The 16,829-nt window shown below is 44.1% G+C and overlaps 2 protein-coding genes and 1 long non-coding RNA gene across 4 annotated transcripts in view; 2 read left to right on the top strand and 1 right to left on the bottom strand.

Annotated features, from left to right (window-relative positions):
- The window catches only part of RAB36 (RAB36, member RAS oncogene family), a 36,840-nt gene extending 29,584 nt beyond the window's left edge, over positions 1 to 7,256 (top strand). The window contains exon 14 of the transcript XR_005589740.1: positions 5,394 to 7,256. The gene's annotated coding sequence lies outside the window, so the exon portion shown is untranslated. The remainder of the gene's footprint in view (positions 1 to 5,393) is intronic.
- Positions 7,257 to 7,665: 409 nt separating this feature from the next.
- Positions 7,666 to 12,610, bottom strand: LOC120386490. Of its 2 annotated transcripts, none has more exons than XR_005589745.1 (2): positions 11,940 to 12,610; positions 7,666 to 9,701 (listed from the first exon to the last, which is right to left on the bottom strand). It is a non-coding gene; the product is annotated as an uncharacterized LOC120386490 (long non-coding RNA). The 2 variants fall into 2 exon arrangements; XR_005589746.1 differs by lacking the exon at positions 11,940 to 12,610 and adding an exon at positions 11,544 to 11,631.
- Positions 12,611 to 12,737: 127 nt separating this feature from the next.
- Positions 12,738 to 16,829, top strand: part of BCR (BCR activator of RhoGEF and GTPase) — a 128,934-nt gene continuing 124,842 nt past the window's right edge. Inside the window, exon 1 of the mRNA XM_039505838.1 lies at positions 12,738 to 14,474. Coding sequence (XP_039361772.1) covers positions 12,959 to 14,474 — 1,516 coding nt within the window. The 5' untranslated portion in view covers positions 12,738 to 12,958. The remainder of the gene's footprint in view (positions 14,475 to 16,829) is intronic.

Raw genomic sequence — 16,829 nt, 5'->3', positions numbered from 1 at the left:
TATCTTTGAAAACTCTTGGCGATCAGAGGAGGTCCTGGATGACTGGAAAAAAGCGAATGTAGTGTCCATCTTTAAAAAAGGGAAGGAGGAGGATCTGGGGAGCTACAGACCAGTCAGCCTCACCTCAGTTCCTGGAAAAATCATGGGGCAGGTCCTCAAGGAATCAATTCTGATACACTTAGAGGAGAGGAAAGTGATCAGGAACAGTCAGCATGGATTCACCAAGGGCAAGTCATGCCTGACTAACCTAATTGCCTTCTTTGATGAGATAACTGGTGCTGTGGATGAGGGGAAAGCAGTGGATGTGTTATTCCTTGACTTTAGCAAAGCTTTTGATACAGTCTCCCACAGTATTCTTGCTGGCAAGTTAAAGAACCATGGGCTGGATGAATGGACTATAAGGTGGATAGAAAGCTGGCTAGATCATCGGGCTCAATGGGTAGTGATCAATGGCTGCCAACTAGACATGGAGCCGGTATCAAGCGGAGTGCCCCAAGGTTCAGTCCTGGGTCCGGTTTTGTTCAATATCTTCATTAATGATCTGGAGGATGGTGTGGACTGCACCCTCAGCAAGTTTGCACATGACACTAAACTGGGAGGAGTGGTAGATACGTTGGAGGGTAGGAATAGGATCCAGAGGGACCTAGACAAATTAGAGGATTGGGCCAAAAGAAATCTGATGAAGTTCAACAAGGACAAATGCTGAGTTTTGCACTTAGGACGAAAGAATCCCTTGTACTGCTACAGACTAGGACCGAGTGGCTAGGCAGCAGTTCTGCAGAAAAGGACGTAGGGGTAACAGTGGACGAGAAGCTGGATATGAGTCAGCAGTGTGCCCTGTTGCCAAGAAGGCTAATGGCATTTTGGGCTGTATAAGTAGGGGCATTGCCAGCAGATCGAGAGACGTGATCATTCCCCTCTATTCGGCATTGGTGAGGCCTCATCTGGAGTAGTGTGTCCAGTTTTGGGCCTCACAATACAAGAAGGATATGGAAAAATTGGAAAGAGTCCAGCGGAGAGCAACAAAAATGATTAGGGGGCTGGAGCACATGACTTATGAGGCAAGGCTGAGGGAACTGGGATTGTTTAGTCTGCAGAAGAGAAGAATGAGGGTGGATTTGATAGCTGCTTTCGACTACCTGAAAAGGGGTTCCAAAGAGGATGGATCTTGACTGTTCTCAGTGGTAGCAGATGACAGAACAAGGAGTAATGGTCTCAAGTTGCAGTGGGGGAATGGGTTACCTAGGGAGATGGTGGCATCTCCTTCCTTAGAGGTTTTTAAGGTCAGGCTTGACAAAGCCCTGGCTGGGATGATTTAGTTGGGGATTGGTCCTGCTTTGAGCAGGGGGTTGGACTAGATGACCTCCTGAGGTCCCTTCCAACCCTGATATTTTATGATGGTGTGCTTGCCCAGGGATTCAAGTGTCTTTTACTCTCATCTGTCTCCAAATTCCCTGGTAATCTTGGCCGCCATTGAGAAGTCAAAGCAAGAAAGGTTCAAGTCAGCACCCAAAGAAAGAGAACTGAAAAGAATGAGTGCCTTGGGCAGAAAGATTTATTCTAAGTCATTTCTCCAAATGCAAATAGCTAATCAACAGGTGATGTTAGCTAAGTATGATTTTTCATACCTGGGAGGCTTGTCAAACTTTACAAATAAACTCCCTGAGGACTCCAAGGAAGAGTTCAAAGCCTTTTTGGCAGAGGGCCATCTGGTCACAAAGACATCTCTTCAATCTACCTTGGATGTTGCAGATGGTTCCTCTAGGACTATGGCCTCTGCAATGATAATGGGAAGAGTTTCATGACTATATAACTCTGGGATAGCCCGCAACATACAACAGTATAGAAGACCTTCCCTTTGGGCATTTCCTGTTTTCAGATAAAATTGATGAAATATTGCACTCATTTAAAAGACTTCCAAGCAACCCTCTGCTTCTTAAAGAGTTTGTCTCAGTGTCCAAGAAAAGAGACACAACTCCCTGCATATCCAGTACTCCTAGCAGTACTATAGAAATCCTTTCTACCCACCTAGGCAAGTTGACATGCTGAAAAGTATGCATAGACCTCAGAGAAGAAGGTCCACTAGCTCAGACTCCAGCCAGCAGGCCCATTCTCAGACATCTGCGAGGAAAATCTGCCTTTTGACTTTTCCACAGAGGACAGCAACCTAGTTATTCACAACCCACACGCTATTGTCTCTCCATTTGGGAGCAAACCATCTCACTTTCTGGATAATGACAGACAAGTGGGTCCTAAGTACCTTGAGACTGGGATAGTCAATCCAATTCCTTTCTATTCCTCCTTCCCCGTCCTTTTTCAGGGACCCAACTCACGAGCCTCCACTCCTTCAAAAGGTCCAGATGCTGCTTGCTGTAAGGGCTGTGGAAGAAATTCCCATACAGTTTCAAGGAAAGGGGTTTTATTTGGACATTTTCTAATTCCCAAGTCCAAGTGTTGTCTAAGACCCATTTTGAACCTTTACAGTCTCAACAAGTTCACTAAATAAGTGAGATTCTACATGGTTTCCCTGACATCTATCCTCCCCCCTCAGGATTGGAACAATTTGTTTGCTGTCCTCAATCTTCGCAATGCTTGCTTCCATATCACAGTGATATCAAGTCATAGGAAGTTTCTCAGATTTATGGTAGTGAGGAGACACTATCAATACACCGTTCTTCCCTTTGGCCTATTGTCTGCTCCTCATGTGTTTATGAAATGCATAGCAGAGGTGTCAGCATTCTTGAGAAGGATTGGGATACATATCTTCCCTTACTAGATGATTGGCTCATCCAGGGCACATCACTCTGTGAGGTCCTCAATCAGGTCCAATTCATTCTCCATCTCTTTGAATGGCTAGGGCTCATGCTGAACAAAGAGAAGTCCACATTAGTGCCCATGAAGAGGCTGAAATTCATTGGGGCTTTGCTTGACTCTATGGTAGTGAGGGCCTTTCTTCCTTGAGAGGTTTTGACCATTTACAGTCTTTGTGTGTCCCTCAGGTGTCACCTGTCCACTATGGCCAGAGCATGTCTCACATTGGTACATCACATGGCTCCATGTATGTATGTGACCATGTATTCCAGACTGCATTTTCATCCTCTGCATACAAACATGGCTAAAATTGGTTTACCAACCAAGCAGACATCTGGACAAGTTAGTCCAAGTTCCTCCTGTAGTCTTACACTCTGTGGAGTAGTGAATGGACTAGGACTTCATATGTGCGGGGAATCCCTTTTCTTCTTCCCTTCCAACTAGGACAATTATAACTGACACTTCTACATTAGGCTGGGATGCTCACCTGGGTGGTTCATGGGGCCCAAGGGATATGGACATATCAGGAAGGGAGGCTTCATAACGTTCCAAGAGATTTTACGTAACAGAAGGAAACAATCAACTAGATCCACCTGTTTAGCTAAGTGGAAGTGTTCTTCACTTTTGAATTCTGCTCAAGGGATTCAGTCAACAAGGGTGAGTGTCCAGGACAAATCTTCTGGCCCTTTCTTAAATTCAATGAAGCTTCACCTGGCAGCCATTTCTGCCACTCAGGGAAGAACAGTGTTTTCCAATCCTATGGCTACAAAGTTTCTCAAGTAAATTACTTATCTGTTTCCACCTGTAAAAGCATCAGTTCACCTTAACACAGTGTTAGCCACTGTCATGGAAACCTCCATTTGAACCTTTTGGCTATTTGCTCCTGGGCACATTTGTCCTGGAAGATGACCTTATCGCCATCACATCTGTGAGGAGAGCTGGCAAGCTGCAAGCATTAGTGGTAGACCCTCCGTACACTCAGTTTTTAAGGACAAGATGACTCACCCAAAGTTTTTAACTAAAGTAGTGTCAACCTTCCACCTTAATAAGATGCTATACTTAGATCCTGTGTTCTTTCCGAACCTGCATGCCAGTTGGGAAGAAGTGTTTTACATACCTTGGAAGTAATATGGGCATTGGCCTTTTTCATAGACAGAGGTAATTGTTTAGATGTTCTCCTTGACTTTTTGTTTCTTACGAGGATAAGATGAAGGGCCAAGTGGTCTCGACTCAAGACAGTCTGTAGATGGGTAGGTTCTCTCAATGATGTACCTTTTCTGGACACTTGGAAGGCTGCTGCCTGGTCCTACATATATATATATATGTATGTATATACATACATTCACTTGTCACTATGCCATTGCAACAGCTTCAAGGGAAGATGCAAACTTTGGCAAGGTCGCTGTTCAAATACAGTCCAAGCCTTGCCATCTACAATTCTGCTTATGAGTCACCTGAAGGGAATACACATCTGCATCCACTTGAATAAGGGAGAACAGTTACTTACCTGTATTGTAACTGTTTGTCCTTCGAGATGTGGGTGCAGATGTGTATTCCATAACCAAACTGTCATCCCCTCTGCATCAGAGTTTTAGGCCACAGGCTGGTGCAAAGGAGCTGAGGTAGATGAGGGCAACATCATCCTTATGTAGCTGCTGGAGGGGTCGTAAGGAGGTGCAGGGCATGTGCATCACCTCAACAGGTATTGCTGTGGAAAACATTTCTGGCTCCGGCATGTTGAGCGCGTGCACACACACCTGAATTGACTACATTTCTGCATCCACATCTCTAAGAACAACAGTTACAAGTAAGTAATTGGTCTTTTCCTGTTTAATGAGTTAGGGTCTGAGACAATTTTTACGTTTTGCCTTTATAATTTTTTTAAAAGCATATCATGTCTGCTGAAAAAAAGGCCTTAATCCTGCTCCCCTCTACTTCCTTTACTTCTCTGGGTGGCAGATCTTTCCTCGTGCCATCAGAATCTGATCCTATGGATATAACTTCAGGGTAAATATCAAAAGGGGAGATTCCATTGAATGGAGGAAGCTGTGAAATTATGCAATAGGTACAGTAAAGGAGAACACATACACACTGATAGGAAAGGAAGTTTGAGGTTATAGCAATATTCTGATAATTTTTTTATTGATCTAGTGTCACTGTGTTTCTGCCTTTGACATTTAAGGTGAGCAAAACCAGAACCTAGGATCCAAATATTCCAAAACTTTGTGGAAGTCCAGATCTGAAGTTTCCAGTTTAATTCCATCTCCATTTAACATTTCAAAGGCTTGATTCTTCTCGGCCTTGTGCTTTATGTAGTCCTGTGCATCTGTGTAAAATAGTACCAGCTCTTTTATATATAACCAGAATACTATAATTTTTCACTCTTTGTGCATGTGTGAATGGCAACAGAAAGTGCTAGGCACAGGAGAATCAGATTCCATGTATTCTGTAATTCCAAGAGGAAGTGGGTTTACACTTTCCCCTCCACTTGTTTTTCATAGATTCCATCTACGCTACAAGTCTAACCAGTCACAACTAATATAAGTGACATGTTCTAATGTCTCTTTTTGTTCATAATATAGATGGGACATGGCTTTTTGACGCATGTTACAACCAAAGAAATGAACTTGATCACCCCTCTCCATGCTAGATAACTGTGAGCTGGTAAGGTTAGATGCTACAGTGTGGCTGGGCATATAATTGGTTTGACTGCCCTCGCTGGAAAAAGTATTCCAGTCCCTTGATGCTAGTGGTGGAGAAGCATTTTTGTCCTTATTTTCATATTACTTTTACCAAAATGGTGTGTGTTTATGTGTACTTGCACTCTTTCTACATAGAAAGAGAGAGTGAGAGTTTTCCAATACAGAAACCCCAACGTGCTTGCCGTGTGCAGGTCTCTTACTTGAATGGCTGTTGCAGAACAAGCACTGTCTACGTGATTGCTGCAGCCTGGTGAGCTTGTCAGGTCATGCATGCACCTTCCCTGGTTTCCTCTATTATTCCAAGAGTCAAATGCCCTTCTGCCCTACCCCTATACGTTTTTGGTTCTTTAGGAGCTAGGATGATCATGTGTTAAAACAAAGCCCATCTAACATGGAATAGATTGTATGAAAATCAGAGGAACTGGAAAATAGAGTGAAGCAACTCTGTGTTGGAGAGTCTTCTGCTGTGTGGCCAGATCTGACTTGGCGTCATAGGAACTCCTGTTTAAACCTTGTTAGTTGTCCCTGCTGATTTAAATGGCACGGTATTGTCAGAAATAATTGTAATACATACCTGCTAGATCAGTATTTGTGAGACTGCTTTTACTATGCATGATTATTGTTTATAAATCTCTGATCTTATTGGTTGTGCTTATTGAACATCAGCGTATACTGCAAAAGTACAAGGCAAACTTCAAGAAATAACACCCAAGGGTATGTTCAAAGAAACTAGCTGATATCTATGGTCATACATCAACATAAAGAAATGGACTTAAGATTTCATATAGAACACACTACCTTATTCTTACACTCTTCTTTACTGGAACAAATTTTAGACAGAAAGAAGGAATTTAAACAAGGCAATCTCTCACTGATTTGTAACATTCAGCCTCATGTACCTAATAGGCAGTATTCCTCCAAACATAAAAGAGGTATTGTAAATCTTTCACCTACATGAAATCAGGAAAACTCAGAGCCATAAAAAACTACTATAAACATTGAGTCAATTAACGAATCACCCTCAAGAATCAAACCAAGGCATTAAACCACCATTCCAGAAATCTTGTTCACCAATAATTTGGTGTCCAAAAAGCCCTGGGGCCAATGGAATCACTCTGAATTTACACCAGCATAAGTGAGAGCAGAATGTTTTCATAAGGTCCAGTATACTCCTAGTACAATGTTTTGGAGGGAAAGAAAACAGAAGACCTTAGGACACTTATTAATTATTAACCCCATCATGTAGTCGCTACACATGCATCAGTAAACAAGGTGCTGAATGTAACAATCGAATTGGAGCCTAACACCTCAAAACATACCAAGGAAAATAACAGAAAGATCTTTGGTAATATAAAAAATAACCAGACACAATGGGCCTGATTTTCAGTTATTCCATTTCTGCATTTAGATAGGGATTGGGGGGGAAAGTGAGGAGAAATGTGGCTTAAAACTGCCTTTGTGTTTCCCATATACGGTTTTGCTCACAACGTAAATTAGAACAGTCTCATGGAATTGTATGTATGCAACTTCTCTTAGGAATTGTATGTCTTCCTTTCATCTTCAGAGAAGGCTGTTCTTGGCAAGCATGCCAGTCCTGTTGGCACAAAATGAGTGTACCATTTGGTGGAGGAGGTGAATGTGTGCCTGTGTAGACCATAATGTTTTGACCTTATATTCTGTGAGGTTGTTTATCTCTCAAAACTGTTTCATGATGATGACTAATAGATACTCCCTTAAACCATGCTTATTCCATTCAGTGGACAGCACATCTAACTTCTTTGTGATTACTGGGTTTGAATCACTACTGGATGGCTGAGTAGAAGGGGTGGCTCACTATACTGGAGGATATGATATATGTATATAAAATATGATGTCTTTCAGCAGAAGCAACCAACATGCTTTGCAAGCATAAACTAATTGTCACATAAGCCCCCTTTTGAGGTACTGTACTGTAGGTGAGTAGTGTTAGCCTCATTTTACAGAGGTGTAAACTGAAGTTCACAATGATAACAGGCCTGATTTTCAAATTAGGCCCCTATTTTTGTGGGTATGGTGCCTGAAATAATATGGGCCCTAAAATTTTATATCCCCAGGTTCATTCATTGGAAGAAAACTGCCTTTTGTTTTCTAGTAACAGAAATTACACAGTAACTTGATTTCACTACAATTTTATTTCTCTTCTAGCTCCAAGAATCACACTTATAACAGCAGGACAATAAATAGCTTCGGAAAGAGCCTAATCCATCCCAGTCAGTGATGGATGCTGCAAGGCCTGCCCTGAAAGCCCCATTGAGATTTCCCGAGCACAGAGCCCACTATTAATAATTGATTCTGTAAAAATGAAACTCAGATCATGTTACTATTGATGAATTGCTTAGACAGGGGAACACAAGGAAAGGGTTCCAACTCTCTGAAAAGTAAACACCACTGTTCATTTGTAATTTCTTGGACAGATGTTCATGTCTCTGGCCTAGATTTTAGTTGTGTGTGTTTAATTCTAACAAAAAGCCTAGTTGCTTTGAAGAAACCTTTTTTATAGTGAGTAATACGTCAGGAAAGAGGACAACTGTATCAGTTTTGAATGCAGGCTGTTTGTAGCATTCCTAGATATATTAACTCTGGAACTAGCTGGTGAATCCCCCACAGTAAATTTGTCAACAATGCCTGTCTCTTTTGGAGAATTTTGCTGGAGGGAGTGTGGAGAAGGGTGGTGATTGGGGGCCATCCGAAGACAAAACTAAGGTGCTGGTGTAGTAATTTTTCTCAGAACAGATACCAATGGGATGTTTCTTTTTGTCTCAATAAATTGAAGTTAACGTGCTGATTGCCTGTTATTTTAAACAATGAGTATGTGTGTCTTTTAGTCAAAGCAGTAGATGATGGATCGCAGGCCATTCAGCAAACAGCCCTATGGCAAGTGATATTGTTTTTGGCTTTCAGGTTAAGGACAGGAGCTGTTAGAATAGCAATTGGTTTTATTTTTTAGTATCAGTTTTGCCATATGAGTGAATATTTGAAACTCAGTTTTCCTATTGCCAGTAGGTCATGTGATTCACATCTCTCCTGTTATTTCTCAGCACCTAAAAGACTCAAGCCTGCTGTCCCTACAGGCGCATTGTTCCCAATATAATAATCAGTTGTCAGTTGCATGAGAACTGCAAGGTCAGAACCTTACTGGCTTTTCTGCACACAGTGCTTCCTACTTTTTCTAGCTCTTTCTTTACCTTCTTCATCACACGTTTCTTCCCTCATCATCTTCATCCCATGTCTTCTCAGTTTTGGCCTTCATTTCTCTTTATCCCTACAAACAGGAGGGTTCTTCATGCCCCTCTCAGAACCCTGGGTCCCTTCAGTTCTTACTCCCCTGCATCCCAGGGTCCTTGCTACACTAACCTCTCCTCCTGGTAGTTCATCAGGAGCAGTTGTTGGAGGGACTCCCTCAAACAGGGGCTGAGTGTGCTGCCCTCATGACACTCCCAGTCTCTGCAGGGCTGGGAGCTAGGGAACAAACATGGGACCTACTTCAAGTTTCACAGGGTGGTTACAACCACATTAGTCCTTTGCCTTCATGTCTTTCTCTTTTCTGGAGCAGGAGGTTAGGGAAGAGACTTTAATCTTTGAGTGAGTGCTACATAGATCACTTGGTCACATGAGAAAAGTGCTACTGCTGTGTGTCAGTTTTCTGCTAATTTGTGCCCTTAGATTGTAAGTTATTTGAGGGAATGACTTGAGTGCAGTTTTCCTCTTGTAATGAGTTGTATATCCTTTCAATGCTATGTTACTAAAAACTGGCATGCAGCTGTTGGGATACATTGTTCTGTTCATCATTCTGTCTGCCCAACTACTCCCATGCTAGATATGGGAAAGATAAGGGAAAGTTGAGTGTAATAACATCGTGGGCAGAACCACGATGAATTAGATGAGAGAAAAATAATATTTCAGTCACCTTGCTCATTCCTTTAGTGGGTTGTGATCAGAGTCCATTTCAGATGTGCTCTACAATCCAGTGTGGGTTTTTCTCCTCTCTGAGCTACACCCAGAGTTCATTCGAGATAATGGGAATAGATTTATTCACCTCTGTCTCCTTGCAGGCTTTTACTCATTCCAGGAAATACAGAAATCTTCATTCACCTGAGGATCCTGAGTGGAAATTCTCTCTCTTTCCAGCTCTTGTGCAGAGGTCACACACTGTTAGAAAACATTTTTCATCAATCACAGGCAAATTATAGACTGCATTAAAAAAATCTTTGAAAAGGACTCTGCTGCTAGGGTCCCAGTCTCACTTACATGAACTCCCATTAATTTTATGTTTCAGGATCAGGCCCTGGGTGAGGAGAGAGTGCCACAGCTGTGGGAGGGCCAGTTTGTTAGGAAGAGTAACTGGCTTTTGCCCACAAGAGGGAGCCTCAGGGTCAGTTATGGGTCTTCTTGCCTGAAGCAGAGAAGCCATGTTGTAGTTTATTTTCTGTGCCACTAGAGGGGGCATGCTGGCTGCTCTAATTGCTAGTCGCAGGCACAATATCATTACAGTTTTGTACTTGAAAAGTAATATGCACTCAGACCACTGCTATATGCCTGCCATCATAACTTTGCCTAAAAGTTTTTTGTGCCTTTAGAATGGTACTATTTTGAGTAAATAAAGTGCTTATGGGGTGCCCAGAAATCCAGCAGCTACTTCTCATGCTCATCCAAACTCCTGGTGCAGACACAGAGACCTCAATAGGTATGGAAGCCCAGTTGTTTAATTCCAGTACTAATTAGAATTGAATGTATCATACAGAAATTCAGCCTCTGGCTTCAATACTCAATCAGAATTCTTGTGTTTTCTCACTCTGTTGGATACACAGCAGAGGGGAGAAAAGGCACGGAAACCTCACTTACCTGATTCCCATGCACTTTAGGTTATTACACAACATCTTTGTGAAAAATAAAGAGCAAGGGAAACTGAGACTTGAGTAATCTTAAATCAGTGTGTGAATTCAAATGACAAGTTAGATCCAAACTCTATATTTAAACAAATATAAATTAATGATTATAATGTTATGCATATGGCCTTATAAAAACTGCAGTTTACATAAATGTAATTATATGGACTTTTTTTTAAATGTAATTCAATAAATCCTTAACCCTTGATCAATCTATGTCCCATATGTGTTAGAAGACTTGGTACTAGGCCAGGTGAGCATTTTTATGAAGGAAGGGGAAAAGTAAAAGCTCAGTAATAAACAGCACAAGAAAGAACAGTGCAAAGCTGAAGGCACAATTGGTCAGTTGCAGAATGCATTTTAGATGCATGAAAAGTGAAAGGGTTTTTTGGGCTATTGAACAACATCAGAAATATAAAAGGCTAATCTTAGCTAACTTTGTGGACAGCAGTGCTTTTCCTCCTAGGAACTCAAAGCACTTTACAAATATTAATGAATTGAATGAACAAATTTAATATAATGAATTAAGTCTGATACTTTATGGAACCTTGTTAAAAGCTGATGTAAAGAGCTACCAGCAGAAGTCATAAGAAGTTTTGTTGGTCCTACAAACCAGAGGAACTATTCTACATCGTCAGGATCCTATCTACTGCCACTGTATCTCTTAACTATTTACACACACACACACACACACACACACAAAGCTATATAGCAGTCCTGCAACAAGCCTTGCATCAAACATTAATTAATTAAATCTAACGTTACATACTTTTTTTTTTTTTTAGAAAACCTCTTCTTATTCACAAAAAAGGGGAGAGAAGAGTGAATTCTAGGACTGTCCAGTTGGATTTATGTATATTTTGTAAGATGCTTAGATCGTGATGAATTCCATAAGTACCTGGTTAAAATAGAATAATCAGCTGTGTGATGCAGGTAAATATTGTCATCATATTACAGGTGGTTAAACTAAGACAGCAAGAAGATAAGGGACTTGTCCAAGAGTGTATGAATCAGTTGCAGAGCTAGGAATAGAATCCAGCTCCCAGACTCCTCCTCTAGCTACTGTGGTCACCCTTGTTTCAGAGTTGAGGATTGGGCATCCTACCTGGGAGGTTTGGCTTCTGTAATTTTGCAGAACTAAAACATTAGTCTGCAACAGGATTCCACTCATCAATGAAGACCATGCTAGTTTCTGGCCACTAGTTGGCAGATCCATCACAAGTGTCTAGATCATTTAGTGGAGTATTGGGAACCCCTTTCCCTTATTCCTGTACAGATCATGTTTTGAATTTGTGAAGGATATTGGCCTGTCAGCATGTTCCTATGAAGGTGTATTACAGGTCTGAGTGTGGGCATTTGAATGGGAGTGCTGGTCTGAGCACAAGACTGTATATGTGTGCATAAGAGCAGATGTGGAGCTGTGTGGGCATGTGTACTTCCTAGGTTGGAGCACACAGCTGGATGAGTAGGTCATGATACACAGCTATGAATGTAGACATACTTGTGTGTGCTCAAATGCAGATCCGAGTAGTACCAGCTTCTCTGTGTGTGTCCATGTCTGAGCAAATTTGCGGGGTGTGTGCATCTGTGGGGATGAGGTTGTGTGTGTGTTTAGCTGTGAGTATCCCCCGTGTACGTGCTTGCATGTGTCACAGGGGGCAGCCCCGGCCGAGTTGCCGCTGCGGAAGGCGGGTGTGTTACCGTGAGAGGTTCTCCTGCCCTGGGAGCCCGCCCCGCTCCTGCAGGGACTGACCCTGGCGGAGAGGAGCCTCCCCGCAAAGTCAAGCAGCGCTTCCCCTTTAAGAGGCCCGCTTGGCTTGTCAATCGCAGCGTCCCCTCCCCTTCCTGCAACGGCTGCGAGTGCGGTTCGCAGAGCCGCCACCAGAGCCTGGGCTGGCGCGATGGGCAGCCGGGAACTGCGGCGGCGGCGCCGGGAGGCTACTCGCCGGGGCTCCGGGCTCGCCGGGACCATGGGATAGCGACGGAGCTGGCGAGGGACAAGCCGCAGCCCTGCCGCCCGTGCCCCGCGGGGACTGGGAGTGCAGCGCAATAGCCCGGGAGGCGGGAGCCGGCGGGGCTCTGCATTGCCCCGCACATCCCAGCCCTGCCGCTGAGCGCAGCTGCACCAGGTCCTCGGCCCCCCGCCCGGGGCCGCAGGGGGTGGGTGAGACTCACCTTCCTTCCCTCCCTCCCTCCCGCCCACCTCGGCTCCTTTGTCCACGCTGCCTTGGAGGCGCCCCGGCTGGCTGCGTTGGGAGCATTGTTGTCCTCGGGCATGCGGGGGTGAAGCAGGGGGTGCGCGGGGAGAGGGGGGTCGGAAGCAGGAGGAGAGGAGAGGGGACGTTCTCGGACACAGGACCAACTGGCTTTACCTCCCTGTTTTCCTTCATGCGTGGACTGGGGAAAAGAGCCATTCCGTGAGTTAACCCGTCTCTGGCCGCTCCGTAGCTCCATGTGAAATTCAGCTGGCGTATTCTCCCCACCTCCTGTTCCCCACCGTGATCTTTCCCCGGATGCAAAATGGTGGACCCAGTGGGGTTTGTGGAGGCTTGGAAAGCCCAGTTTGCAGACTCCGAGCCTCCCAAGATGGAGCTGAAGTCTGTGGGAGATATCGAGCAGGAACTGGAGATGTGCAAAGCCTCTATCCGGAGGCTGGAGATGGAGGTCAACAAGGAGAGGTTCCGTATGATTTACTTGCAGACTCTCTTGGCAAAGGAGAAGAAGAGCTATGACCGACAGAGGTGGGGTTTCAAGAGGATTTCCCAGTTGCCTGAAGGGGATGCAGAGCAGCAAAACCAAGACCCACATCTTCACCAAACCACCGAGCAAGGGGATCCAGAAAAAAACAAACCCCACCATGGAGAGGAGAAGTTCAAGCCGAGGATACCTTCTCTGAGGAAGCTGTCTACCCAAAGTGATGGGTCGGATCTGTTGCCCTCGGAGAGCTCCCACCATGGGGAAGGGGAGCAAGACAGGTGTAAATACTACAGTGAAGAGAAACTGAAGAGAGTGACGGAGGATACGGAGAATCGCTCTGATATGGATGGATCCCCTTCAAAACACAGGCCGTCTTCCACCCGCAGGCTGGCAGGCTCCACTGAGAAAGAGGGGTCCTTTGAGCCTCTCGCTAAGGACAAAGGGAATGCCACCAGTGTGGCAGCACTAAGGTCCAACTTTGAGAGGATTAAAAAGGTTAATTCACATTCTTCTGGTGATAGCAAGGATGCTGCTGAGAAGCCCTTCTATGTGAACATGGAGTACCACCATGAGAAGGGTTTAGTGAAGGTCAATGATAAAGATGTTTCTGATAAAATAAGCTCCCTTGGTAGCCAAGCCATGCAGATGGAACGCAAAAAATCCTTGCACTCCCTCCCTCCTAATGTGGTACCCAGCTTTAATGAGTTCCAGAGGCCAGCCCACCGGGGAAGGTCTTCTGAGAGCAGCTTTGGCTATGATGGAGAATATGAGGATGCTGAACTGAACCCCAGGTTTCTGAAAGACAACCTAATAAATGTCAATGGAGGCAATCGACCACCTTGGCAACCAATGGACTTTCAGCCCTACCAAAGCATCTATGTGGGTGGGATGATGGGGGAAGGAGAAAGCAAAGGACCTGTACTGCGGAATCAGAGTGCCTCTGATCAGGAAAAGCATCTTACCTGGCCAAGGAGGTCTTATTCCCCAAGGAGTTTTGAGGACATTGGGGGAGGGTATACCCCAGATTGTAGCTCTAATGAGAACCTCACATCCAGTGAGGAAGATTTCTCTTCAGGGCAATCTAGTCACGTTTCTCCCAGCCCCACCACTTATCGCATGTATCGGGAGAAAAGCCGTTCTCCATCCCAAAATTCTCAACAGTCCTTCGACAGCAGCAGCCCACCAACCCCCCAGTCTCAAAAGCGGCACAGGCAACAGCCAGTCATCGTGTCTGAAGCCACTATTGTGGGAGTACGGAAAACAGGACAGATCTGGCCAAATGATGGAGATATGCCGTCTGGGAGAGGTCCTCATGACAGCTGTTTCCATGGAGATGCAGGTGTGTACATCTTGTTTAAACAGGGGATTGGTTAATTCACATGTTCGTGCCCACATATGGGGAAGGAAGGGTTCTTTGGGTCGACCACACAAAGGGAGGCAACTGTCTAAAAAGAGAACCATGGCTATAAGTCAAAGCTGCCCTGGTCTGGAGATGGCCTCATAGGGTAAAACTCAAGCTTGGGGTACTTAGACTTCTTGGAACCAAAGATTTCGTTCCCAGGAAGGCTGACAGTTCTGCATCATTCTGGAGGTAATAAATTGGGGTCCATGCAATTTATTTTGTGTGTTTAAGACTTTATATAAACCGGTGCCTTGAGTAAAGCTCCTCTGACCCCTTTTTATAAAGATAGAAGTTTGTCCTAGTGTCCTTGACTAAAATTTCCCTTCCTCCTATTGTTTTGCGGTATAGTGGTTGAACTGTACCCCATAGGTGGCTGCATGTCAGTGATGCTGTAACCTGGCATTGTTACCCCAGGGCTTTGCCAGTAGAAAGACTGCGCTCTCATTTCTGTTTTCCTGCCCATTGGTATTTGGGGACCTCGAACATCATTCTGTCTGCTGTATCATCCTTTTAATTATTACTGATCTAAGGGAATGATAATCCTAGCCCTTCCCCCATGTCTTATAGTGTTTCTAAGTGAGTGAGGTTCATGGGATGTTAGGAAGCCCTAGATGATGCCCTATGGGAGATTGCCAAAGATAAACTAACCAGACCTAAAACAGAAATGGATTGTTTTGAGACGGGAGGGGTATGTTTGAACCCATTACCACATTTGGGTATTCAGGGCTGTATCTGACTGAATTTGATGAAATAAGGAAACACGGTGACCATGTTCAGAGTTGGGTCTGGATGAGGAGAAATTAGCAGTTAACTATATTGTTTGATTCAAAGGGGCATGCTGGATTTTATGTAGGCATTTGAACTCCTTGTCATTATGCATTGCAATAGCAGCTAACCTCTTCCTTTGACTCATTGAGCCTTCCAGCCTTTACAGGGAAAGAAGTGAAGTGTTTTTCAGGAGTGAAGAAATCCCTGCGACAGGTTTAGCAGAGTCCAATCATTCTCTGAGTTTGTATGTAATCTTAATCTCCGTCTCTCTCTTTTTAAGTCAATATTTTAATAAGGGCTTAACTCAGATGTCTTCAAACAGGATTGAATTCCTGTAGTAGTGGTGGATTCAAAGCTTTGAAGAGGTTCAAAGAGGGAGGTCCATCAAGGATGTTTTCATTGTCTCAAGTTGCTCTAGTTCTCAGAGTGAGTGATTTTAAATGGAAGGAGATCTCCCTGCTGCTTGTTGGAGGCATGTATTTGGGTGAGCATTTGGCTGGAAGGTTTCACAGATATAGTTTCAACCCCCATGAAATTGGAGTTCCAGTGTTGTGTTAGTGAAAGGCTGTTCAGTATAAATGTCTGTTTACTATAAATGAAAAGCTACTTGAGAATTCCAAACCTTGGCACCCTGTCCTTGCAGCGACCCCTTCCTTATCAGATTATATATACATATACACTGTCTGTTGCACGACTTCTGTGCTCTCTCTTGGTCTTGTGTGTTCTTATGGGATGTAGATGAGAAGCAGAGGGAGGTTGGATCCAGTGCTGGCTTAGACTGAGCTGCAGCCATCTGTCTCTGCTCTTTTTGTTTACTGATGCGTTTTAGATGACCGGGGAGCCTCCTAGCTGTTGCAATTTTGCAGAAAGGAACAATGGGGAGAAAGGAACAAAGCTGGATAAAGCTTGTTCTCCAAGGCAGATTCTGCCTGCTAGATTGGCCTTCTGGAGAGGCAGTGATCTGATTTTATTTTAAATACTGCTGGATAAGTGAAATACATTATGTGGGTATCTATGTTAACAAAAGAGCCTGCTGGCATCTGAGATCCCCAAACCAACTCCTAGTTTACAGCCCAATGATTTGTTCCCTCCTTTCCCCAGCCTAGGGGATAACACAAGCAGATTTGGTAGGAACACAGCTCATATGGCTGTTTACGACTGTCTTAACCTGGTAGGTAGTGGCTACTTTCCACTTTGTTACAAAAAAAGGTTTCTGTGTCCACAAGACAACTACATTTCTTGTTCACTGCTGTTCATTTCCACTATCAGTCATTCTGCAGGCATGCTGAATGGGATTTTTCTTATGCTTAGGAAGGTGTATATTTGAGCCTAAGCAAACTGACAGAGTCCTGTCTTCATAAAACAAACACAAAACAAAGGTGTAAGAGGCATCCTGCCATAGTCCCTATCAGGCCATATACGGAACATCCGCCACTCTACATGTTATGAAAGTAGCTCTTTGCTTCAGCCAGCCTTCCCTGCATCTGTTTAAGCCCCACCACTGCTAGTCCTGCCAGTCTTCCC

Source organism: Mauremys reevesii, linkage group 18 (genome assembly GCF_016161935.1).
Source record: "Mauremys reevesii isolate NIE-2019 linkage group 18, ASM1616193v1, whole genome shotgun sequence".
Taxonomy (NCBI): domain Eukaryota; kingdom Metazoa; phylum Chordata; order Testudines; family Geoemydidae; genus Mauremys; species Mauremys reevesii.
This window is presented reverse-complemented; position numbering and strand designations above follow the sequence as displayed.